This window comes from Ammospiza caudacuta, chromosome 15 (assembly GCF_027887145.1).
Source record: "Ammospiza caudacuta isolate bAmmCau1 chromosome 15, bAmmCau1.pri, whole genome shotgun sequence".
NCBI lineage: Eukaryota > Metazoa > Chordata > Aves > Passeriformes > Passerellidae > Ammospiza > Ammospiza caudacuta.
Window position 1 is genome coordinate 14,571,047 of NC_080607.1, and position 26,135 is coordinate 14,597,181.

A 26,135-nucleotide genomic window follows, 5' to 3' on the forward strand; every position below is an offset into this window, starting at 1 on the left:
TGACAATCTGGACATTTCCTAATCAGCAGCAACTGCTGGCATTTCATTTTGATCCTCTCCCTGAAAACCTAGCAAATAACCTGGCCCAGGCTCAGTAAGTGGCACAGCCATTCCCCCACCTGTGTCATCTCCCCTGTCAGAGAGGAAATGTGGCCTCGTGGAGTTATTTGTGTGCTGACAGGAGCTGCTGCATCTTAGGGCTGGGATCAATATCTCTGCACAGAGACTAAAATCCACTCTGGGTGTACCAACCCCCCTGTCCAAATGTCATTCCATCAAGGGCTGCCAGACTGAAGGCTGTGCTTGCAGCCCTCAGGAGGAGGAGGAGGAGGGGCTGATGATGCCTTTTGGTTCAAAATAATGCTTCCTGAGGGATTTAGGTATAACAAAACTCTTAATTTGCCTGGCAAACACTAAGACATCCAAAAGAAAAAACATCAAAGCAGCAAGTTGGTTTTTGTGACTGTGTTCACAGGGGTCTTAGGATGAGGGAAGAGATGAGAATGTTGATGCCATGTTTCAGAAGGCTTGATTTATTATTTTATGATATATATTATATTAAAACTATACTAAAAGCATAGAAGAAAGGATTTCATCAGAAGGCTAGCTAAGAATAGAAAAAGAAAGAATGATAACAAAGGCTTGTGACTGACCGAGACAGTGCAGACAGCTGGGCTGTGATTGGCCATTAATTAGAAATAACCGCATGAGACCAATCACAGATGCACCTGTTGCATTCCACAGAAGCAGATAACCATTATTTACATTTTGTTCCTGAGGCCTCTCAGCTTCTCAGGAGGAAAAAAATCCTAAGGAAAGGATTTTTCATAAAACATGTCTGTGACAGGTTTTGAGACTTGAACCCCTTGGTTGGAGAACACCTTTGTTCCCAGATCCCCCCTCCACCTGCACACCTGGGCTGGCCTGGCACCCCCAGCCCACCCTGAGCCCCCAGCCTGTCCTGGCACGGGGGGACCCTGTCCCCAAATGGTGACTCACTCTGTCCAGTGGCTGGAGGGGACATAGCAGAACATGAGGCGCCGTATGTGGTAAGGGAGCCAGCAGACCACGAAGGCAATCACCACAGCACCTGCAAGGCAGCAAAAAAGCCTTAACTTTGTGAGCAACTCTCCATCAGGCTGAAAAAGGGACCTGTCTGCTTGGCTTTAATTGCTGTAACTGTTTTCCTGCAGCCCCAGTTGTTCTTGTGTTGCTGTAGTGCAAAGAATTGATAACCCTGAGGGATGAGCAGCCTGCAAATGTCTGTAAAAACAAGCAAAACAGAAATAACAGAGAACAGCACTAAGCACTGGGGCAGGGACATGAGGAACAGCAGAAAGTACAGATGAAGGACTGGCCATGCCCAGTTCCTCGCTCAAAGGAAACTCTGTTTGTATCTCAATTTCACGCCCTTGTGGCACAGGGTTTTTGTCCATGGTATTCACAGACAACTGGTGTATGTTTTCCATCCAGGTAGACAGGGAGCCAGGACCACTCTAATCCCATTAGTTTGTTACTACTGGAGCCACTGGCCACAGTGCTGAGCATCATTAAACTGCTCTTTCTAGTGGCAGGGCTCATCCTTTTGTTCTACGTTTGTGCCATACCTGAGGTTACAACGTGTTTGGGTCTGGACTTTGTCATAATAAAAATGATCGATTAAAGGGTAAGCAGAGAAAGACACTGTTGCTTTTTTCCTTTCCAGATTCTGAGGGATATCAGACAATGGAAAATAAAATGCAACAACTCTGAGACATAAAAGTGCTGTTGATAGAGTGCCATTGTCAGTCTGGATTAAAAAGCAGATCTATCAGGCAATCAAGAGAAAGATTTTTTTCTTTTGTAATATGTGTTTCAACTTCTGTATGGAGCAGCAGGATTCTGGCAGAATCCTAGCAGGAAATAAAGAAATCTCAGTTAAAACGTAACACAATAAAAGGCAAGAAGAAAATAAAAACTAAATAAAATAATTAAGTTATTTTTGGTCGCAAATTTGCTCTACAGACAACAAAGGACACATCACTCTCGTCCTTTATGTGACCTGTAAGGGGCTGGGAAGCAGCAAAGCTCTGCTCCAGAGTGAGGTACCACAAATGTGGATTTGGCACACGGAGCCAAATTTTTGGGGTTTTCTGTCTTGGGGTTGAAAATATTCATGTGGATATGTCCCAAACCCAGATGCTGTCATCCCACAGGGACCAGGTTGTAGCTCAAGTAGATGTTTCCCTTGGATAATGCAGTCCAGAAGGAATAAGTCTAGCTGTGGCTCCATCTCCTCATCACTGATGCTTAGCTAAGAGGCACAGGAGAGCAGAAATTAGAAAATGTGTCCAGCTCCCTACTCACACCCTACTCCAACTCCATGAGCTCCCTCTCTCATTAAACACACAGCTAACAGTGGAGAAGGTTCCATTCCATGATGCATGACAGCATCTTCCAGGAATGCTGCAAAAGCCATTTATCCAATAAAGATTTAAGCAACTGAAGGGACATGTTTTGGAAAGAAGGCTAGAGGGTCTGTTTTTATTCTCTTGTCCAAGTGAATTCATTTTTTCAAACTGTTTTTTGGCCGCTCTGTGGCCTCAGTGATCACAGATGTAACTCTTCACCAGACAGCCTGCAGCCCTTCAGATGCCATCAAGTGAATGAATTTGACCTGTGTCTGATCCTTCCCTGAAGAGCTTTGATGGGACTTTGGCAGGAGAGCCCTGCATGATGTGTGGCACAGGAGAGGTGGGACATCCCATGGGAGCTCAGTGGGACTGTGGCTGCCTTGCTCCTTCACATTTCTGCTTTTGGCCACCTCCAGAAATCCATTTCTCTGCTGGATGGGTTTTGGTTTGTCCTGGATGGAGCAGCCCCGCTGTGATTCTCCAAGAGATCCCTCCCAGGGGCTGCAGGAGAAGCAAAACTCTCCAGCCTCTCCTCCTGCATCCATCAGCCTCAGGCTGAGGGGAGAGAGCCAACACCACAGCTCCAGCCCATCTGCTCTCCCAGTCCTGCACAGGATTAGCTGCACTCTCAGGCTGCAAAAGCAGCTTCCCAAATGCCTCCAAACACAGCTTCATTCAGGCACATCTTAATTTTTGCGGAAACCTCCACACTCTGGCACTTCTCAGCTGCTCACCCCTGCGTGCAGCTCTTTAGGAACTGTAGGATCCGGATTCTTTCCACAGCCAATTATAAGAATCTCACACATCTGCTTGTTAAATTTACCAACACGTTAAATGAAAGTGGTTTTCCCCTGGTAAATGATCTCTGCTTCTTCTGCTGCCCAGGCAATTCTGTGACAAATAATATGGATCTATAGCAACAAAAACACATATTGAGAGGAGTATCTGCTTAACATCAGCAATTAAGTAATCTGTGATAATTCTGTAATATCACACGCAATCACTTCGCAATTAAATCTCTATTAAACATGTGAAGTGCACTGGAGACACTTACGGTCTGATTTGGAAGTCCCAGCTGGGTGACACACTGTGCAGCTCTGTGCTGCACAGATTAGGAGATCCCGACCTGAATTTGTCACCCTTAATCCTTATGTTTTCATTTTACCACACAAGGGATCAAGCAGATTTAGGGTGGCAATCCTGCCCTCCTGGGTCCTCTCTCCTGGGAGGAATATGAAACACGAGACTGTGTTAACTTTCATCTAATACAGAATGAAAATTCCCTTTTCTCCCAGATACCTGGTTCCTTTTCCTGCTGTTTTGCTCTGCCTGTCAAAATGGTTGAGCTGTAAAACAAATCCCGGGCAAACCGTCTGCCAAAATGATTTTTTATTGTTGTTATGATCTCCTAGGATGTGTTCTCCATCATCACAAGCTTGACACATGGGTTTCTTTGGTGGAATAAGAAGGAGCAGATGAGCTGCTGGAGCTGAGCACTGCAGGGTTTGACTCAATATGTGATGGGGTCACTGTCCAGGGTGGTGTTGGTGAGGTTGAGATTTCCTGCCTTTATTTTTTGAACTAAAAATAAACCAGACACATCCCTCACTTCTAATTAATTCAATAAGGTTCTAATAGGAGCAGAGCTGCTCCATGAGCTTCTGATATTTCCCATAATTGAGCAAATGAGGTGCCAAACCTCAAGGCTTGGGAGTGGATGCGGGACCCCAGCAAGATGATCTCAGTGTGCCAGGGGTGGCAGGGAATGATCCTTCCACCAATGCATGCCCTCATTTCCCTTCTAAATCAAACTCCCAATTTAAATGTGTATTAAACCATGAATTATTACATCCTGTGTTTTTCTATTTTGTCCAATAATGGCTCTTTTCTCTGCCTGTTTGAACTGCATGCCAAGGAAGAAGGGGAGAGGAAGGAGGAGTGGCAGAGGGCGAGCCCTGGTTTGTTTTTCCTTCAGGAAGTCCTGCAGAGAGAAACATCAATTCTGACTGGCACCTTTTTCATTGTGAGGAGATTTAAACTGTGCCAGTCTCTGCTCTCAGACTCAACTGGACACAGCAGCAATCCTGGGAGTTAAATTCTATTAAATCACACTGGGTGTTTTATTTTGCCTTGTGCGTTCCCTGGGCTGAGGCTGCGGCCTGCCCTGCTCCTCTGGGTTAGCATGTGCACAGGGAGGGCACCATGAGTAGATTTGGCTGGTTTGGCTGAGCTCAGGAGTGGGCTCAGGAGGGGTTTGCAGCCCCCATGCCCTGGTGGGGCCATGTGAGGCTCACGGTGACTCAGAGCCCTGGGACAGTGACGGGTGAGGAGCCACAGCTCTGACTCACCCGGAGCTGCTGCTGCGGCACAGAGCTGGGCTGGTGTTCTCCTCCTCCTCCTCCTCCTCACTTCATCTCCTCCAGCCCTTCTGGGATGCTGAGTCACAGCCCTGCAGCCCCGGGGTGGCCCTGGGCGAGGGGATCCCTCTGTCCTGCCCTCCTTTATCTCCAGCAGAGGCAGAAAAGGGATGGTGCTCCTTCTTAAAACCATCTCTGCTGCTGCTGAGGCCTCCAGAGAAGCTCGGATCCATCTTCTCTTGATAGTTTTGTCCAGGCTATTTCAACGAATTTATTTCTTTTTCTCTGCACTTGACGGGGAGCTGAGCCACATACAGATGTGGAGCAGCCCGGTGGAATTCCTGAGCAAAGGCAGGAGCTGTTTGGGGAGGTGTTGGCCCCCTTGAGCAGCAGCTCTCAGCTTTTTGTGTGCTTCAGACTCGTCGCCAACGCTGCCCAGGGGGTGAACACCCACCAGCTGGTACTAATGAGGTGTACAAAAGGTTATCAGGGTGGTTTCTGGAGAAACAATCCTTGTATATCCCAACCTCCTAGGTTTTATGTACTTATTTAGTTGATGCCATTACAAGAGAACCTCTCCTAAAAAGCTGTTTGAGAGGTGGTGAAAGCTGGGCCAGTGCAGACACAGCTGGCACTGCCTCCTCAAACCTCGAGGTGTTGTTTATATTAACATGATGTTCTACCTGACATGCTCTTGGCAATATTTATATCAGCAGGTCCCAAAGTAGGGGTTGCAGGAGCCCAGTAAAATTAAAGCTACTTATGCTGGTATTTGGGTCATAAGGCTGTGGAAGAAAGGATTTCCATAAAAGTCAGTAACAATCAGCAGGGTTTGGGGACCACCAGCATGAACCAGGAGTACTCAGGAGAGCAAAGAAGAAACTGGGAGTAACAGTGAGCTTGAGAGGTCCTCAGCTCCTTTAAACACCACTGAAAACACACAACATTTGCTGGATACAATCCCCTAATTCTCCTGAATGTATGATAAAAAAACCCCCAAGTTCCTCTTTATTAGTGAAAGTGAGACAGCACAGAGAATGGAAAAACCTTTTGGCATTCAAAAGCAACATATTTCACCCAGATTGTATTCTCCAGTCCTGATTTTTAATGGCTTCAGATGACAGATTTGAAAATAGATGTGAATTTCTGCCCCAGCTCACGCCAGTGGTTAAATCATCCCCTGGCACCAGTTCCATCCATAAGGGGCAAGGCAGAAAATACAGATTAAATCTGGCCCAAGAACAGGCACTAGCAATCATCACAGCACTGCTGTCCCAGTGCATACTGGGGTCTCTTCCCAAGTTTCCTTTAAGGTAATTATTCTTTTGGAAATTAGAGAAGAGGTTGCTTGATTCAATTTAAACTTCATTCATGCCATTTCCCCTGGGGATGTCTGGATGTTTGGAGGAGAAAGAAGGAAAAAGGAAGAGAATTTCCTCTTTGAAAGGTAAAGAAGGAATCCCATTTTATCCTCACCAGGTTCAGGTCTCTTTCTATTTGGTGAGATCAGGTGTAATCTCAACTGGCTTCCTCTGCAGCCCTTTCTTCTTTCCCCTCCAGTTTTGAGTTTCACACATCCTTTGTTCCTCCCAGAACAGTTTCTGCTCATCAAAAGCACCCTGGAGCTGTATTCTCTGCATGCTTCCACACTGACTAAAGCCCTGGCCAGACTTCATGTTTAGAATCATATTAGTTAACTTTTTAAACACTCACATTGTCACGGCTTAACACCTGAAAAATCTGCTGTGAGGGCATGGCCTATGCTGGAGTTTTCTGCAGAGATGCAGCCACAAGAACCTGCAATTCCTGCAGGAATGCTGTGCCAGGCTGAGCAAAGGGACACAGAGGGGAAAAAAGAGGCTCCCTGTCCCAAGAGGTGCAGCCACCCCTGGTTTTTGCTCCTTGAGGGTGTTTATGGAGCACTCTGATGCTGCTCGTTTTATCTCACTTGGCAGGCTGCAAAGTAAACCTACAACTACAAACATCTCTGGGAAATATATACAACTGTTAAACAGGTAATTTATCCTCCCGAATTTCAGTGTGACACTTCAGCTGTTAAAATCAGCTTCCACTCAAGCTTAATGCCACAGGGGTTTTGCTGAACTCCACTTGGAGTTGCTCAGACTTTTTGTTAGAGATACAAAATGCCATGAATTCTGTTCCTTTCTTGAAAAGAAATGATTCATGAACAAATAAATCTGCTTTCCTTAGAATATGGAAATTATGAAATACAACTGTTTAAGGAGTTTTAGACTGGTGCTCTTCTGTGTATTGTGGCTGCAAAGTATGAGCTATTCCTGCCTGTAGGCTGGTTAAACTAAATCTCATGGCAATATTCTCCTCCTGAAATGAATAACTCAGACTTGGAGCATTGGTGAGGAGAAATGAATGGACTCTTCAAAATATTTGTTCAGAAGGGGAATTATTAATGCACAAATTAATGAAATACATGGATACATCATTAATTCTTGGCCTTTGTCTTCTATTACTTGATGAAATACAGAGGCCTCAATAATTTAAAAATTCACAGATGCTCAGTAAAAAATGCATCTTGACTTCATCTGCTAAGAGGCATTTTACTGAAGCATCACCCAGCCAGCTGTGGGAGACTGAAGGATATTATTTTAATTGGCTAAACCTTTAAGTGCTTTATAATTGCTTTCACTAAGCAGCTTCAGTGACAGAGCAAACGCTACCTGGGACTGATTACATTTTAATAGGCTTAGCCAACGTCCCCCATGCAGAGCCTCCCCTTGATGTCCATCAATTTGTCTCAGTGTCGTTATCAGAGCTCAGCTGTGCCATTCAGTAACTCCTGCCCTCCTTCCATCCTCGTGGGAATGGTCTGATAGGCAGCCAGGAGCTGCTGAGGGCTGCAGGCAGGGGGATTGGTGGGGGTATCAGTCCATGCCACAAAACTGCCCCATTTCCAGAAGACATTTCGGCTGAACAGAGCTTTCATCCTGAGCCAAGCTCAAATACACCCTGATTTTTGAGCGGCAGAGAGAATTGGGGTTGTTCGGCCTGGAGAAAAGAAGGCTGCAGGAAGAACTTGTTGCGGCCCTCCAGTGCCTAAAGGGGCTCCAAGCAGGCTGGAGAGGGACTTGGGACAAGGGCCTGGAGTTACAGTACAGGGGAGCGGATTTAAAGTGAGGGAAGGAAGGGTTGGACTGGATATCAAGAAGAAATTCTTCCCTGTGAGTGTGGACAGGCCCTGGCACAGAGAAGCTGTGGCTGCTGCATCCCTGGAAGTGCCCAAGGCCAGGTTGGACAGGGTTTGGAGCAACCTGAGATAATGGAAGGTGTCCCTGCCATGGCAGGAGATGGAATGAGATGAGCTTTAAGGTCCCTCCCAACCCAAACCATTCCATGATTCTGTGATTGCTTTGGTGTGTGTTTCTGTGTATACATGTGAGTATTTAAGGATTATTTAGAGTTTTATCAAGTGATTGGCATATCAGAAAACGTTCATAATCCTATGAATCATCACACAGCCTTGGGAGACTCAGCATTCCAGGGCTCCAGCAGAGCCATGGAATAGCAACACAGCCTGGAGGTGTTTGATGGAAGGAGTTGGATGGATGAAGGAGGGTGTGCAATCTGTTAGTGGAAGGTATTTTTAACAACAGAATTGGTTGCCCTGATATCCTCAGTAAAAAAAGCTGGAAAGCTGTGAGTGCCTGGAGCCCTCTGAATTTGAATCCTCACACCTGGTGAGCTCTGACAGCAGAGAGGGAATTCAGGAATCAGGAATCTCTTGCTTACTGACTTAATGAGTTGGCTCCCAGGCAACAGGCCTGACACATCCCTTGATCCTGATCACCCTCATTATTCTGTACATGACCACAGTCAGACAGAGCCAAGAAAATTCACAAATGCTACCAAAAGGGAGGAAAACACTGTTGTGGGTGTTTTGAATGAGGCTGTTAGCCTGGCCACTTTTAGCTCTTATTTCAATGTAAACAAATACTTAATCTCAGTACATTTGGAGCAGGGAAGTTTTTGCTGCTCTGCTCTTATCCAACAGCCCTGCACACCATGAACCTCAAAAAATTGTTTTCTAAGCACTGCTTTTACAAGTTCTGAAACATTTTATCCTTAGACCTAAATCAGCCTTCTCTGTACCTCAGAGCAAAGTTCACTTTTGGAAATGGAAAATTCTTTCACCCCCATGAAGCTCTGACACCCTGCCAGCAGTTTTATAAGGGGGGATGAGTGTCATTTTTCTTTTCTTCCATAAATGAGCCCAGACTTTGTTCATGATTTTGGCTGTCATGGATGCCAGGATGGATAAATCATGTGAATCCTTGTGTATTCTTTGCTGCTTTTCAGACAGCTCAGAGAGCTGGGTTATTAAAATGTAACTCATGAGGAACAGGTGACAAAAGTGTGAATCAAGCAGCTCCAGTAAGAAAAGAAAAAAAATCAGGTTTTTTGTATCTGGAAAACTGAAATGCATAGGATTTCACTCCCATTTCCTGGATAAAGAGAGCATTTCTGCATGGTGGAGTGAATCACAGGCAAAAGTGAGGGAGGATTTTTTTTATTTGCTGGATCTTCCTGAGCACAGAAATGCAGCAAACAGCTGCCCTCTCATTGCCTTCCCAGCAGGGAGGGGAGCTCAGTCCTGCTGCTGGGGTGGCCCTGAGGAGATGCCTGGAATATCTGGGCATCCCTGCACAGGGAGCCCCCGTGGTGCCACATCTGACCCACTTTTGAACCCCCTCAGGCTCCAGACTGAAACCCTCACTTTTGCCAAATGTTCTCAGCTTTTGCTGTACACAGCAAACTAAAAACTTTGCCTGGAGAAGAGAAATGAGGAAGCAGAAGAAGATGAAAAAGAAAATTAGGCTTATTTTTCAGAAAGTGAAGGGTTGTTTTTCAGAGCCTCAGAGGAGATGTGGACCTGGGGGTGAGGTGCATTTCCTCCAGTGCTGAGGAATGCCAGATGTAAATTTAGGTTTCTCTGCTATTATTCATGAAGAGCTCTCTCTTCTTGATGATCAAAGAGGATACAATACTAAAAGGAGAGACAGAGAGAGAGAGAGGTGTTTGAGGCGGTGTAGCAGAGTGAGAAAAGGCAGCTTCTCACTTCGTGGCAGCAGGCAGAAGTGCTAAAAAACAGAAAGGGATAGCAAGGAGCAGAGTCCTGGCAGGCTCCGTGGGGAAGCAGGGCTCCCTCCTCACCCACCCCTGGGTAACAGTTCATTGGGGTGCAGAGACTGTAAACAAACACAGTCCAACAAGATAATTGTGGGGAATTTAATGTCCCCTGTGCTTTTCTTTCCTTTTTCTCAGTAGGTGTTTCCCAGTTGGGAATGCACAGGTGGCTCTCACCTATGGCACAGGCAAGGAGTGCTGCATGGGATGCACTCCTTGTAAAAAACAGCTGGGAAAATGTCGTGGAGGCTCCTGGTGCCATCTCTAGGGATTTCCCTCATTGGAAGTGTGGTCTGAGCCAAAGCATTTCAAATATCAAGATATCCCATCCCTGGAAATGTCCAATTCCAGGCTGGATAGGACTTGCAGCAGCCTGGGATAGTGGAAGGTGTCCCTGCCCATGGCAAGGGTTTGGGACTAGGTGAACTTTGGGGTCCCTGCCAACCCAAAACCTTCTAAAAACACCAGAACACCAGAAAGCTTTCTGCTAACAAATTCTCCCCATCTCATGTTTAAAACCACTACGGGCACCCTTTGTTAGATATTTTGGGTAATATTTTTGGGCAGCTTTTGCCTTATCCTCTCTAAGGTCAAGCTACCAGATTCTTTGGTCTTTTCCTCAGTTTATTTAATCAAGACATCCACTACTCTGCAGTACAGCTCAATTCCTGAGTGCAGGATCTTTTATTCAAGCTCTGTCTGAACCAGAGCTATGCAGAAAAAGGGAAGTAATGAAACAACACAAGCAAGGCTTAAATTGCTGTCGGCTAAATCATTAAAATGCTGGGTTGGTTTTGCTTTTCCAGAGTGAGCAGGTCTGCTCCTTAGTTTTGCAAAAACCAATGAGAGGAATAGAGGATTTGTCTTTACAAACAAGTTGTGGATCTGCTGGTAGATAAAACTAGCTCTGGGAGATAAAAGAAACAATGGGAAGGATTGCACTGATTGATGAATGGAAAAAGGTATTTGATGTTACAAATAAACTTTAGGTTTGCTGATAAATGAAATTAGACATTGAAAGCTGAAAACAATGGAGAAGAAAAACCCCTAAATTCAGTAAGAATTAAAAATTAAAAGGGAGGGCTGTACATTAGAGGGGAATCTCTGGCATCAGGTGTTTTGGAAAGTCTGAACCTCTCAAGTACCTCAGAAATGGGGAAAGAGAGAAGGGAAATTTGGCCGGGAAATTGGGATAAAAAGGAGGCTGTGTCCTCCAAAAATCTGAGAGTTCCCAGGGGAATGCCCTCTCCCTTTATTCGAATAAAGTCAAAGGACTCCTCTGTCTCCTTTTTGGACATAAACCTCTGTTGTTTGTGGATTAATTTTCCTAAAACCAAGCAAAGACAAAAGGAGAGGGCGTTTTGGGCTAAAGTGTTTTCCACTTCCCACCTGTTCCTCCTCCAGTCCCATTTCTCCATTCCCCAAGGGAAGGCCATACTCACGCAGGACCCTCACGCCGTGCTTCAGGGCTTGCACTCTGCTGGGCTCCATGGACATGCTGAGCATGGTCTGCTGGCCACCAATGGTGCACACCTGGTTCTCCTGGGCCGCCTGCCTGAACATCACCAGCAGCTGGTTGGCGATGATGGTGTTGAGCACCGAGATGACGACCATGGGGAACACGAAGGAGATGAAGGTGTTCACCTGCAGGGGAGGGATGGGGCACAGTCAGGGAGAGGAGCAGCAGAGAAGGAGGTTGGGTTTTATTTCTCAAAGCAACAGAGGAACAGCCTGCAGTGGAAAGCTTTCCCTCCTCTCACTCAGCTGGTTTTGGAGGTTTGTTGTACAGAGGAGAACTCAAACACTGTTGGTGCAGATTCATTCATGTCGGTCAACACCCAAAAAAGGCAAAATCGTTCATATCTAATCTATTCAGATCATTCATGTATTTTCCTCTTTTCAGTGCAGTTCATTGCCAGAAATGTCTTGTCTGAAACATGCCATTGATCTTTTCATCTCACAACCAGCAGGATGCTGCTTAGCTCTCATCATGCATAGCGTGCCTTCTAAATAACAGTGTGTTATTGTCTTTTTCCTGCATTATGAGCCCTCCTTGGGACCTTTTTAACTATCTTTTTTTTGTCTTGTGTCCTTTCCTTGTGGATTTAATGACAGTGTTTTGTTACCTCATAACTACGTTAAATAAACCTTGCGCCTGAAAGGATTAAAATTGATCAGAATAAACAAGTGGAAATTGTAATGTTTTTAGTACAAATTATTTGATTACTACAGTTTTGATAAAATTAAATGGAGGATCAAATTAAGCAGTGATTGAATCAAGTGGAAGTCACAGTTCATGTCAAATGCAGGAAGGCTTTTGGGCTGTTTAGAAACCCCAGTGGAACTGAGCTTGGCAAAGGGCAGCCCAGGGAAACAGAGGCACATGTAGGGTTTGCCTGCACATCTGCCATGTGGGATGGGGAGCTGCTCTGCTGAGCCCAAGAGCTCATCCTCTCTGCTGGATGGCACAGGAGGAGGCTCAGCACATCACTCAGCTGAGGGTGGAACAAATAAAAAGACCTTCAAGTTTTTAGAATTTCAAAATATTGACAAGAATTGAACCGTGCTGCAAATCGTTGCGAAAGCAATTGCATTAGAAGTGATAAAATGACAAAAAGATGAAACTTTGAAACTCAAGAGGGAATTTGCTCAGTGGGAGAGCTCCAAGGCAGGCTGAATTCTTCCTCAGACAGGGACTTATCTTTCACCTCAGTGATGTAGGACACAGAACAACCAAGATAATGCCAGGTCCCTCTGCAGATTGCAAAACCTCATCTAGAGACAGGTGCTCCATCTGCTGGGATGGAGATATCCCCTCTCCATCCACCCACCCCTGCTGGACCATCACCAAGGTGGGCAGGGTTCTCTGTACACCCTGTGTCTGGTGCAGATCTGTGGGCTCTGTGCTCTGGGGGGATTCAGAAATGCTGGATGTGAATGGGAATCACCCAACAGGGTTCTCTGTACACCCTGTGTCTGGTGCAGATCTGTGGGCTCTGTGCTCTGGGGGGATTCAGAAATGCTGGATGTGAATGGGAATCACCCAACCACACCCCCAAGGCGCTGCAGGGCACCTGTAAAAGAAATGAGCAGCACATAAGCACAGGGGAGCAGAGGCACATCAGAAACACTTCACTTTCTCTGTCCATAGATCTGAAGCAGAAACTCCTCTCTTGGTGAAGACAGGCTCTGTGGTTGCTGCCCAGGTTTTCTTTGGATGGATCAAGCCTCTGTACAACTTTGTGCTCCAGAGTCCAACGTGTTAAGCAAAAGCACCAGCTGGGTTTTGTCTCTTCCACACGATGAGAACATCCTCTCCCGTTTGTGCTGATAACAACAACAGAGCTCCTCTGCGGGCTGAGTGAATTCCTAGATACACCCCACCACCACAAGCTGCCAATGGCCTCTTTTATTAAGTATAAAACAGTTTTCTACTCTTCTAAAAGATCTCACAGCCTCCTGTATATAAAAAAGAGTTATCTTTTGGAGTTGCCTCCACAGTTTAAGACAGATCATTAAGCAGTACAGACCAACTATTTAACCCTTGCAATGCAGCCAGGCTGAGCTGGAGCACACAGGGGGGAAATGATTGCTCAGATTTACCTGGTCAGACTAAGACATGAACCCTGTAGCTCCTCACTCCAATTTCTGTGGCTTTAGCTGCAGAATGCCCTTCCTCTTCCCCACTGCTGAACAATGTCTACACATCAGCAAAATGCACCACTTAACTCGGGAAATGTTTCAGTCTGTCACCTGAGAGTCAGGATTTATTGTTTCTCATTCTAAAATTTTGCCCTAGCTGTAAATTACACTTGCTTGATGTAATTTTGCAGAACTCTAAAAGTCTTTTCCAAGCTGTCTTAAAAGCCTTGATTCATTCCATAGCTGCATTGTGAATTCTCTTAAAGAGCTTATGAAATTGGCTAGAATAGCATTGACTTTCCCTTTTAGGAATTGTTATGATAAAAGTGGGAATATTGCATAGTTTCCATCAAAGGCTATATTTAAAGATTTTTTTCCCCATCTTGATTTGTAGCAAAACTTTCATATATTAAAAAAAAAAATCAATATTTTCCCCAGTAGCAGAATGTTTTAATTTGTTGAAAGAATTATTATTTGCAAACACAAAGTCCCAAAGTACACAAGGGCTAGAAAAGCCAATTTTCCTAAGCAAACCCTTTATATTCCCTGTTTTTCTGTTGATCTGCTTGCTGGGAGCCCAGCACACTGAGCACATCAGTGCAGCAACACTTCATTTTCAGGTGGCTTTGCACACTGCTGGAGTTGGTGCCTCTAACCACGTCTCAAAGTCAGTGGAAAATTTCCCCCTTGCTCAAGAGGAGCTGGTTGGGGATCCCAGGACTACACACTCAAAAGTTCAGGAGCAGGAAGACTTTTGGAGGTGATTAATGAGATATTTTATAATCTCTCCAACATCAGTGGCCACTTTGGAAAAAGATGGGGTTTGGATCCCTACTAGAAGACAAAACTTTTTTTTGTTAGATACATCTGAAGGCAAGGAGGGTAAAATTGATGAGTATTACACCTGTTTATGGGTGGCCTTTGCTCCCAGCAAAACTCCATCACCTGAGCCACCTGCAGCTGGCTGTTCATGGTCCATCAGCACAAGATTTTGGACAGGCACAGAACAAATGAGTGAGATCTTGGAGAACTGGTTAAAACTGAACACGAGGCTAAAGGCTCTTCTGGACATTCAGTGGCAAAGTCATCACTGTAAGTATGATAAAAACAGCCAAGAATCAGAACCACTCACAACATTTTAATTGGAAGAGCTTAGATGAGAAAAAGAAAATGTTCCAATACTGAGATAATAAAAGATTTTTGAACACAGATCATGTGTTTTCCCTCATGCCTTTTTTCCAGATAAGTAAATAAAATCTCCCAAAGCCAGTGGAGCATGAAATGCTGGTCACAGTGTGGTGCATCCCATGGAGCAGTAGCAGGAGCAAGGCCCCTGGAGTGGACAAGGGACCAACTGAGATTAAGGGATAATTTTAACCCTGGGTTATGGCAGGGATTTTGTGTCAGAGCTGAGAGATGTTCCCTTGCAGCCTGATAAGTGAGGTGAGAGCAGAGCGAACCCTTGGTCTCTGTCAGCTCAGCCTCTCCAGGGACACAGCCCCTCCAGAGTGAGCTGGATGCCCAAAGAGATTTTCTCCCTTTCTTTTCAGGACAATTGAAATGGAGAGAAGTGTGGATGATGAGGAGCTGGGGAAACCTCATTTGTACCCAATAAGTTTCTGTCATAGCTCATTTCCCTGAGCACACCTGGGGAATGCTCTGAGATGGCTGCATCCTCCCTGCTTTCTGCTGGGGAGGATTCTCAGTGCAGATACACCTGGGGAAATGGTGAGAAACCCCAAAGGAGCTGAAAACTGACTCAGGAGGAGATGTGTCCTTGCTGGTTTCCTGGAAGTGACAAGGGAGAGGACTGAGGATACAGCACATCATTTGATTTGTGGTTCTGAGCAGATCTGTTAAACCACAGAGCCACATTTCAACAATCTACCACATTCTGGTTCACCTCATTTCCAATGGAAATGGAAAGTAAATTATCCTCCCCCTGACTGTGGAGGCAGTATTGTTAGCATATGTCAATCAGGGAAGCACATTCTGCTACAACAACATTTGGCTGCCAAAAAATCTTATTTGACTAAATGTACTTTACAAAATTACTGGTTATCTCACTCAGTAGCCAGAATTAGCATTTTTTTAACCAGCCAGTGGATAATTTCAGCCATTAATAAGCACAGTACTGCATTCCAGGATACAGCAATCTGTGCAAGACAAAGCAGAGAAGGGGAAGGTACATCGTGTTGGGATGCCAAAGGGAGCATTTGGCAATGGCACTCGTGTTTGATGTTCACAGGATGTGTCTGATGAAAAAAAAGCTTCCACAGGTTTTTTTTCCCCCACTGTAAATAAATAACCATCTAATTAACCCTACCTTTACATTAGCTCTCCAGCTTTCCATGCCAAGTGTCTCAGGATTGTCAGGTAAATGCCATTTAGCTACAGCAGGGCAGGAGAGGCTAGTGTTTGTGAGTGATAGAAGAAAATAACTCTGCTTTTGGAGCCAGTAACTGGCACAGGGGAAAGCATGGAAGCTGGACAACTACAGCCTAGCAAAGGAATTTATCTCCTCTGGAATTTTTTGAGGGGAGCAGTACTGCAGTGTGTTGGCTCTGGTCCTTCCCTTGGGTCGGGGCATCCCGGTGTGGGAGCACAAATGCTGGGTAAATAGGAATATCTGGCCAAGTGCCAGAGTCTGTGTGTGTATCTGGAGCTCTACCAGTGCATTTGGGCAGGAGCTCGACCTTTGCAGGCATTGCCAGGTTCATCTGGGGCAGGTTTGCCTGTCACACTTCATTTGGGCATCTCTCTCTCCAGAGCCCTGACAGCGTGGCAGGGGTGACAGAGCTGTCACCCTTGGGCAGAGGCTGCTGCTGACCTGGCTGGGGGACACTCTGTGCCCTGTGCAGACACTTCTGGTGGGGATGGTGGAATCCTGAATCCCTCACAGCACCACAGTGACACAAACCCCACTGAGCTCAGCCCTGTGAAATAACCCTCCCTTTCCTCACAAAGAGGGACAGTGTGACCGTGTTCACAGGGGTTCTCAGATGAGGGAAGAGACGAGGATCTGACTCTATATTTCAGAAGGCTTGATTTATTATTTTATGATATATATTATATTAAAACTACACTAAAAGAATAGAAGAAAAAGTTCTCATCAGAAGGCTATCTAAGAATAGAAAAGAATGAATAACAAAGGTTTGTGACTCGGACAGAGAGAGAGCCAGCTGTGCTGTAATTGGCCATTAATTCCAAACATCTACATGAGACCAATCACAGATGCACCTGTTGCATTCCACAGCAGCAGATAATCATTCTTTACATTTTGTTTCTGAGGCCTCTCAGCTTCTCAGAAGGAAAAAATCTCAGCATCTTAGGAAAAAATCCTAAGAAAGGATTTTTAATAAAAAGATGTCTGCGACAGGACAGGATGCAAATATCTGAGTAGATCCAGGATCTAATATCCTATCATTAGCTTAATGACTAATCAAAGACAAGATACCAAAACCCAGCTATTATTTTTCTCTTTGAAGTGTTGAGAATTGGCCACAAAAGCCTCTGTTTGTTACATCCTGATATACCCTGTGCCTCTTCTACCCAGCTAGAGGTGAGTACACATTGCACACACATTATCCAAGGTAACAGAGTGCGGCTGTGTGAATTGCTCTGATCTCACCCCAAAGAGCTGCCCTGTTCACCCTCTGGAGCTGCAGGAGCTCAGAGAGACCTTCCCTGTGCCTCAGGGAGACCTTTTCAAACTCGCTGAATATCAAGCCCAGACGTTTCAAAGAAAGGTTACAGTGATGTAAAATGTGGCTGCCAGTCACAGGTATTGATGTCAAAATGTATGATCAGCTCTGGGTTAAGAGGCAGAGCCTGAAGCCAGGACACAGCTTGTGGGGACAGGGTGGATGGCAGTGACAAGCACTGAAGCTCAGGGGCTGGGGCAGTGATGAGAGTGTGAGCACGAGCACAGACACGAGCAGGACACCCAGAGTTTTCATCCAGAGGGAAAAAATCCCCAAGAAAAGCCTGGAACACAGGCTCATCCTGTCCAATCCATTGCTAATTAAATAACTCAGCAGGTTTTGTTGATCTCAGCTGGCATCAGCCACAAGAGCTGGAATTGGCCAACACTCTGTATTTCAGACCTCTGCAGGAGCCCCAGCCTTATCTCTGCTCTGGATGTGGTCTGGGAACAGCAGACTGCAGGTACGGGTGCTGAGGTGAGGAAAGAGAACAGATAAGTCTGAAGATTAATGATCAGATGGAACTTCTGGATGCTCTTGGGTCCCTGGACTGGTTCCTGTCCCTGCACTGCTGCTGCTGCCCTGCAGCCATTGGTGTCCCTGGGGCTGGAGCTCTTTAATTGCACAGCAAGGCCATGTGAGCATCTGCTCCTGACACAGCCACTCACTGCTCTGCTCGCTGAGGGAAACCCCTCCAAAGACAACCCAGAGGATAAAGCACAAGGCTCGTTCTCGAGCTCTGCCTGCTCGAGGCTGTGGAGGAGGTTCAGGTTTTGTATTGGTAGATATTTATACCAGAGGAAAATCCGTGTTACTACGAGGCTTGGGGTAGCAGACTGCAGTCTGTGCTGTGCTTGGAGATCTACAAGGTGCAGGTACCTAGGAGAGGAATAGAGGATTTGTCTTTACAAACAAGCTGTGGGTCTGCTGGTAGATAAAACTAGCTCTGCGAGATAGAAGAAACAATGGGAAAGGCTTCACTGATTGATGAATGGAAAAACATATTTGCTGTTACAAATAAACTTTAGGTTTGCTGATAAATGAAATTAGACATTGATAGATGAAAAAAACAATGGGGAAGAAAAACCCCTAAGATCAGTGAGAATTAAAAATTAAAAGGGAGGGTTATACATCAGAGGGGAATCTTTGGGATCAGGGAAGTCTGTACCTCTCAGGTACCTCAGCCAATGGGGAAAGAGAAAAGGGAAATGTGGCCGGGAAATTGGGATAAAAATGGAGGCTGTGTCCTCCAAAAATCTGAGAGATCCCAGGAGAATGCTCCATGGCCTCTCCCTTTATTGGAATAAAGCCAGAAAGGGCTCCTCTGTCTCCTTTTTGTACATAAACCTCTGTTGTTTGTGGATTAATTTTCCTCACACCACCAACCTGCTGCAGAGCAGGAGGACGTGGCCATGCACAGGGCATGGTCCTCTCCTCTCCTCTCCTCTCCTCTCCTCTCCTCTCCTCTCCTCTCCTCTCCTCTCCTCTCCTCTCCTCTCCTCTCCTCTCCTCTCCTCTCCTCTCCTCTCCTCTCCTCTCCTCTCCTCTCCTCTCCTCTCCTCTCCTCTCCTCTCCTCTCCTCTCCTCTCCTCTCCTCTCCTCTCCTCTCCTCTCCTCTCCTCTCCTCTCCTCTCTCTGTGCTGGCTGGGTGCCTCCAGAGCTGTCTCCAGCTGGATAACACCAGCCTTGAACTCTTCCAAAAGGCTTAATTTAGCTCCAGCATTGAGATCAGAACGAGGATCTGCTTAAACTCTGTTTTCATTAGCATTTTGTGTCTGCTCCACAGCAGTGATGTTTTCCTGGCTCCTCTCCCTGGATCTGTGGCCATCACAGAGAATAACCAGGCAGCGTGGATTAAGGTTTTAAGAATAACCAACGTGTACCATTTTGGAGCCTGTGTGTGGTCCCACACTGATGAACCATAATGGGAATGCAGAGCAGCTAATGATGTTGAGAAGCTGAGTTAATCACATACTCTGCAGGAGCTAATCAGATACAGAACAGATGGAAATAAATTGTGAACTGACAAAAAACATCCATCATATCCATGGCAGAAACATTCCCATTCATAAACTTCCCTCCTTGGAGAAAACATTTGTACATAAAAAATAACATCTGATGCAGAGCAACTTAAATGGGCCTCTTGCTCATGGTGGGTTGGGAAAGATGTCAGAGCACTGAATGATGGTGGCATTCCTGAGCATGGCTGCATACCTGAAGGATCATTTAACCTCATTTCTATGCATGGATATAGTGCTGTGACCTGAAATATTTTCAGATTTATTTATTTATTGTGACTAACAGCAAAAGATGTGATTAATCCATAACTGTTTCATATAAATCTTATTATTCCTAATTGTACACAAGGGTAATGCCTAAATATTGAACTCCCTGGGGATCTCAGAGCTTTTCATTACCTCCTTAAATGCTAGAAAACCTACGCCATAATAACTGTTTTTAAGAGAAAAAATTCCTCTTTTCCTGGTGTTTGCCCATCAAAGTCGAACTTGAATGGCTCTGCTGATTCCACCTTCCAAAGAGAAAGAAAAACTGTGAAATTCAGGAAATCCTGGAAACAATAGACTGGGGAATAGACAAATTGGAAGGTTCTAGGGTTTACCACTGTGCACTGGAAATGCCTTTTATATAATGGACACTCAGCTTTTTCTCTTAATAAAACTGAAGGAAAATTGTTTATTTAGAAAAATGGAAGAGTAATCAAAAAAGCCCAATGCCAAAGAAAAAAAAAACACAAAAAACAAAAACCAAATAACCCAAGATCTCTGTAGGATTGAGCTTGATGAAGATGATGAATGTGGGGCCTTTTACATCTCAGTTTAGTTAATTTAAGACGTCCTGCCACTGATTTAAGAGGGATATGTGGAATTTAAAAAGGAAGGGTTTGGTATGGGACAGCTGCTGGGTCAGGGACCGAAGAAGTCACAGAGCAGCAGTGATGATCCTCCATCACATCATCATTAACCCAAAGCTTCAAACCCTCCCCACCTCCCTCCCTCAGGAAATCACAGAAAATTCTGAGCTGGAAGGGACCCACAAGGCTCACCGAGTCCAGCTCCCTCCTTCTCCCTTTCCTGTGACTGGTACAGTGAGCTACAAGGTAAATTAATTCAATTTAGCCAATTTTGCTTGCAAACAGGAATAAAGTCAATTCATATGCTGTCAGTTTGCTGGCCTCAGCCTGGCTGCTCAGATCCATTGCACTATTTAGAGCAATATTTTTGGTTGAACAAAAACTCAGTGAATAATGTTCATGCTTTTCCCTTTGAACACACAAGTCTTTGGTAGCATTTCCCCCTCACCCTACCCAGCAGCTATGTTCTACTGAAGGGGAAATAATCCTTCAACTTCAAATGACAGACTGGAAATGCACTTTAAATAATTTACCAGTGCAGTTGGATTTCAGTACTCACTATCTGCTGGTATTTTGGTTTTTGCCAAAGGGATATTGCCCATTGCCTTTCACAAGATATTTGGGTTTCTCCAGCTCTGCTGCTTGTCAGCCCTCTAAAGAATTTAATAAATGTTCATACAGTGCCTAATGCTCCTGACGGCTGAGTAATCCTAATCCAGATTTTGCCGTCATTTTCTGCTTATCCTCCTTTGGTTCTTCTTCCCTACTGGGCTGCACAAGTCGTGGGGGCTCACGGGGTTCACATTCACCCAAAGTGTCTGCATGGTGCTCCCTGTGGAGCAGGCTGGTGCTGGTGTTGGGTATGGCTGAAGATTTTCTTCTGAAACCCCAGGAAATCACATCTTTCCTGAGTTCCTCAGCACAACTGCCAGTGCTCATCATATCTGGCATTCCTGTGTGGCCTCTGCAGCCTGGGATGCTGCAGCCACCACAGCCTTAAGGGCAGCACAGCCTGCAGGTGTGTCTGAGGGCACTATCACCCCGTAAATAACTCACAGCAGCTGGTTTTGTGAGCCAGCATCCAGATCCTTGCTGTCTAACCTGTGCCTGCTATTCCATTCTGCTTTGGCTCATGCCTGGCATGGCTGTTGTCATGAATGAGACTGTGATGCTTGGATATTTACTCAAAGAGAACATCAAGAAAGATATTCAAACCCTGGTGACAGCCAATTATCCCCCAGCTTCTCTTGTTCTGGCAATACTGAGTCATTTCATCCCTCATCATCAAAATGGATGCTTTTTTTCCCACATGGCTATGAAGTCACTTGCAGTGGCTGTTTCAGGATTCTAGTGAACAGTCTGCTCTAGCAGGGGAACAAAGCCAGAGACACGAGCACAGGAGCAAAACAAGCAAAGATTTCTGCCAGTGAAGAGCAGCAAACAGTTGAATCAAGCGGTGCTTGCTTTCTTTCTTTCTTTCTTTCTTCCTTCCCACACTCTCCTGGTAGGTGGATCATGACAGAGAAACGTGTGGGTCTGTTTGGCTCATGTGGGGCTGTCACACTCTAGGTTTACACTTGCAATGAGTGTGTAATTTACTTGGAATGAGTGTGTAAATACAAAAAAATACAAAATACAAATACAAAAAATGTGGAATGAGTGTGTAAATAAATGAGTGGGTAGCACTCAGGGTGTTGGGCTCCCCTCTGCCACTCGTGTCCCTCTGTCCTACCCTTTGTGGGGGAAAAATGAGGGTGCAACCAGCAGCTGGCTGACAGGAGAGCAGGAACTCATTAGAGCACAGGGTAATTAATAAATCAGCTCCATTCCCCAAGATGGTGCTGAAGATTTAAGATAAAGACTTTGTTATAAACCAGCCTTCAGTCTGATGCATGAGGTACACACTGCAGAAGGATCCAAAGGAAAGTTAATTTAAACAAAAACCCACAGAAATGGAAAGAACAAATCATTCTCCTATTGAAAAACACGTTAGACCCAATTCAGAACAATTCAAAGGAAAGTTAGGTTAAACAAAAACCCAAACAAGTGGAAAGAAAAAATCATTCTCCTATTGAAAAAATACATCAGACTCAATTTTGGTTTTGCATTTCTGCCAGGTGAGGTGGAGGTAGAGGAGGGTAAGAGATGCTGTAGTGTCTGAGACAAGTAATGTCATGACAAAAAAAATTTATCTGTTGAATTGCATTTCAGGATCAATTTTTCTGAAGCTTTTTGTAATATTTCACATATGCTGAAAAGTCTCATTAATACAGCTGGTAAAATAACAGCTTGTCTGCTTAAAGTAATTAGTAGTTGACAATTGGGTTGAATTTTAAATCCATGAGGAGCTTTGGTTAGCACTAATAAATGTTGATTAAGGTAGCAATTAAAATCTAACAATCTCTCTGGGGGTCTGAACTTAAAAGCTGAAGTTTGGAGCATACCTCACTTTACACAGAAAATGCTACAGTTCCTCCCCAAGCTGCTTTATTAAGCTGTGGCAATGTGGGTTTTTATTTCCTTTGGTTGCTTTTCTTTCCCTTTATTTTTTTTTATTTTCTTTCCTTTTTTTAGAATTTTTCCCAGTTTACACCAATTAATTGCAGCCTAAAGTGGTGCTTGGGCAGCCCCAGCACCTCTCCTGGCTGACACAAAGGCTTGGGGACAGTGGTGGCGTTGAGCAAAGCGCGGTTTGAGCTTTCTCTCAGGTAATGCTGTGATATTCCCATTTCCATGGCAGTCCTTCCCAGCAGGCTGTGTCTGTCTGTCCTTGTCCCCAGCAGGCTCTGGAGTGGGCTGGGAAAATCTCCAGCTCTCCTTCAAGGAGTTCTGCCTGGCGAACACAGCCAAGAGGGGAGGTCAGGCAGAGCTCATCCCTCCTGATTCTGCTCCTCAGCATCCCATAATCAGGGTGATTGGAAAAGTATTGATAGGCAGAGTCTTGAGGAACACTCAAATTCTCCCTCTTTGTTGCACTTGAGCCATGTGAGCAAGGCAAATCACGAAGCACATTTTGTTTATAGACTTCTTTTACTGATTTATCATCAAGGCGCTATTCATGGAGGGCTCAGGTTCTTTGTGATCCTACTCAACCTGATACAATTTCAGTCACTTCCCTGCATTTTTTTCTATTTGGGAAGTCAGAAAGCACATTTGTATTTCATGGAGCACCTCCTTTATAATGGCCAAATCCTTTTGGTTTTTTTTTCACTCTTGCTGTGGGCAAGACATAAACTGCACACAAAAACAGATTTGTCTTCTTCACACATTAGCTCTGTGTCACCCATTAATTCCACTGCATCCCCCAGTTTTTAAGATGAATGCCAGTGGGGGAAAAAATAGGATTGCAATGTGAAATGGGAGCACCTTGGTCCCCTGGTGCTGCTGGGAGTGTGTTGGTGCTTCTGCCCTGCTCATGCCACTTAAATCAACAGCCTTGTCATTATTTTGTTTCCCAGGGCTGCTCCTGCTGCCTTTGGGAGCTGCTGAAATGAGCTCCTTTCCCTGCAGGGTACTTGCCATGGCTGTAATGCTGAAAACAGAGCAGCAGAAAATTTGTGAACATTATGGATGAATCCAGGGAGTGTTCCTGGAGCAAGGCAGTGAGGCCAGAAGGAAACTGGGTGCCTCTGGCTTCCCAGGGCTCCTGCTGAATTTGGTGGCTGCTGCTTGGTCCTGCTCCTGTCCCCAGCATCCCCAGCATCCTCAGGACATGAAACAGCCTCTGGGAAGGAGCTTTAATAATCATCACAATTTTTAGGTGCTTTCTTAGCCCAGCCTGTGTGATCTGAGTGTGGCTGTTGGTTTCTCCATGGAACTGTGTGTCCCTGAGAACATTTCCTGGGTCCATTCATTGTTAAGGATATTTACAGAAAAAGAGAGCTGGAGAGCTGAAGATGTCAGGAGCTGGAGGAGGAAAAGGAATAAATCCAGAGGGTGGGAAAAAAGCCCATTCACCATCAGTCAATGTGTCTATCACTCTTTTTTCCTTTTTTTTCTTCTGCGTTGTAAGGATGAAATACAAATGGCTCGGAGAAATGTGGAAAGGAATGCAAATAAAAGCTTCAGAGCCAGAGACATTCAGAGCCCTTTTTTTCAGAGGAGGCTTAAGAACTGGATGAAATTGTCCATTTCCATCTGAGTGAGCAATTTCCATGCCTGCAGCTTTGGGACAGATCATTTTCTCTGCAAGATGGACACAAGGGTTGAACCAGCTGGGAACTGCAGCCACAGAGGGGCACAAGGGTGAGCAATGGTTTGGGTATCTTGGCATTGCAGTTTTGGGGTGTTTTTAGGGAAAACAGCTGCTCTGAGAGGGTCCCCAGTGGACACAAGTCATTCTGGACATCTCCACAGCCAGTACCACCCTCCACATGGATCCCCCTGTGCTGCAATGGGCACCCAGGGCTGCTGTGGAGACACCACCTGGGCTCTGGGAACATTATTGCATGGAAAGCCATGAGCTCCTGAGGAGACACCAGGGTGGTTATTCATGCACAGGCTTTCAAACTACTTGAAAGGGCCTATTTAATATTTTTACAGTAATACTATGCACTCTGCTGCTCTTACAGTAGAATTACAGGTGTCATCCTGAGGAGGTGTGTGTGGGGGGCAGGTTTTTGGAGAAAAGCCATTTGGCCAGGGAGATGAGACAAACAAGGGGCTGCAGAGAGACTTGGCATCTCCAAGGAGCTCGGAGGATCTCCTGGTTTCAGGCTGATGTCCTGCCATGAAGATAAATCAGCATGGAAAGGCTCAAATCCCCATATTGGCGGCAGTATGGAAGGATCAAGTGACACACAAGGGAGAAATTCTAAATCTAGCACAGGTGGGGAGGAAAGCAGGTACGAGCCATCTTCCCTGGTGGCAGTGTCTCTGCTGGCCAATTAAAAGGCACTGCATTGAACAGGTCAGGTCCTAATGAGCTGTGGCTCCCAAGCCTGGCTGGGCAGCTGGAAGACCCCATAACCCCAAATCCTCATGGTCTTCCAGAAAATGAACCCAAGGCAAAACAGATCGAGGAGGTCACGGCTCTCTCCTGCAAACCACAGCACAGGCAAGCCCCGAATGCTTTCCCATTTCTCAAAATTGATTTTCTTTTTTCCAAATTAAAGTACAAAATGAACATGTGAGACCAAATGCTATGGGAGCAGACTGCAAATGAGGCTAATAGGCCAAATGTCAGATTTGTTTCTGCTGAGGAGTCATTACTGAGCACAGACTTTATGTAACCTGCTTTGCTCTAAAGCATAATCCAGCCAGTTAATGACTGGCATGAGGAAGATGTTTTGCTTGTGGAGTGGCTTCTTTGCTGTTATAAATTTCTCTGGATCTTACCCCAAAAAGTAGAGGTACCCACCTGGCTGTAGCCAGCATTTGAGGTTGGCTAAAAATCTAATCCATAAGGGAACCCTTAGGTGCTAGGTTAAATAATTCTTTGGACTCTGTATGGAGCAAAGGTATAAATTTCTATTTCTCAAATCAAGGTTCTGATTGCAAGTTTAGAAGAATCTCCAACCAGCTCCAGCTCCTGCAGCACAATTCACAGGCCTTTAAAAGCTGGGTTGTTTTTCAGCTTTACCTTTCTCAAAACCCCAGAGCTCCATGGAGGAATGGCTGAGAATGTTGACCTGGAGCAGGTATCAGCTTCCAATGTCCTGATTTGTGCAGTGCAGGAGTCAGGAGCAGAATCTCTGCATGGTGCTGTCCAAGGCTGGTCACATCCCCCTCTGCTCACAGAGATGCTGCAGCTGCTGTTGCTGGCACTTACTTACACTGGCCTGTGCTATGCATTAACCAAAATAATTTCCTTTTTGAAGCACAAAAAAATTCAGTGCAAAAATTGCTGCTTTTATCCCCAAGGCAGACTGCCCAGACTCAAGGCTGTCTCAGGTAGGAACCATTCCTGTCCAAACAGTTGTGGAGGCAGATTCCTTGCAAAAGAGGAAGTGATTTAGCAAGATGAAGTAATCACAGTGTCATGAATGCAACCAGGATTTCCCCATTA

At 45.3% G+C, this 26,135-nt stretch overlaps 1 protein-coding gene across 1 annotated transcript in view; it reads right to left on the bottom strand.

Annotated features, from left to right (window-relative positions):
* The window catches only part of NTSR1 (neurotensin receptor 1), a 55,734-nt gene that overhangs the window by 6,244 nt on the left and 23,355 nt on the right, over positions 1–26,135 (bottom strand). The window contains exons 2-3 of the mRNA XM_058814782.1: positions 11,353–11,554; positions 1,000–1,090 (exon numbers count right to left, since the gene is read on the bottom strand). Coding sequence (XP_058670765.1) covers positions 1,000–1,090; positions 11,353–11,554 — 293 coding nt within the window. The remainder of the gene's footprint in view (positions 1–999; positions 1,091–11,352; positions 11,555–26,135) is intronic.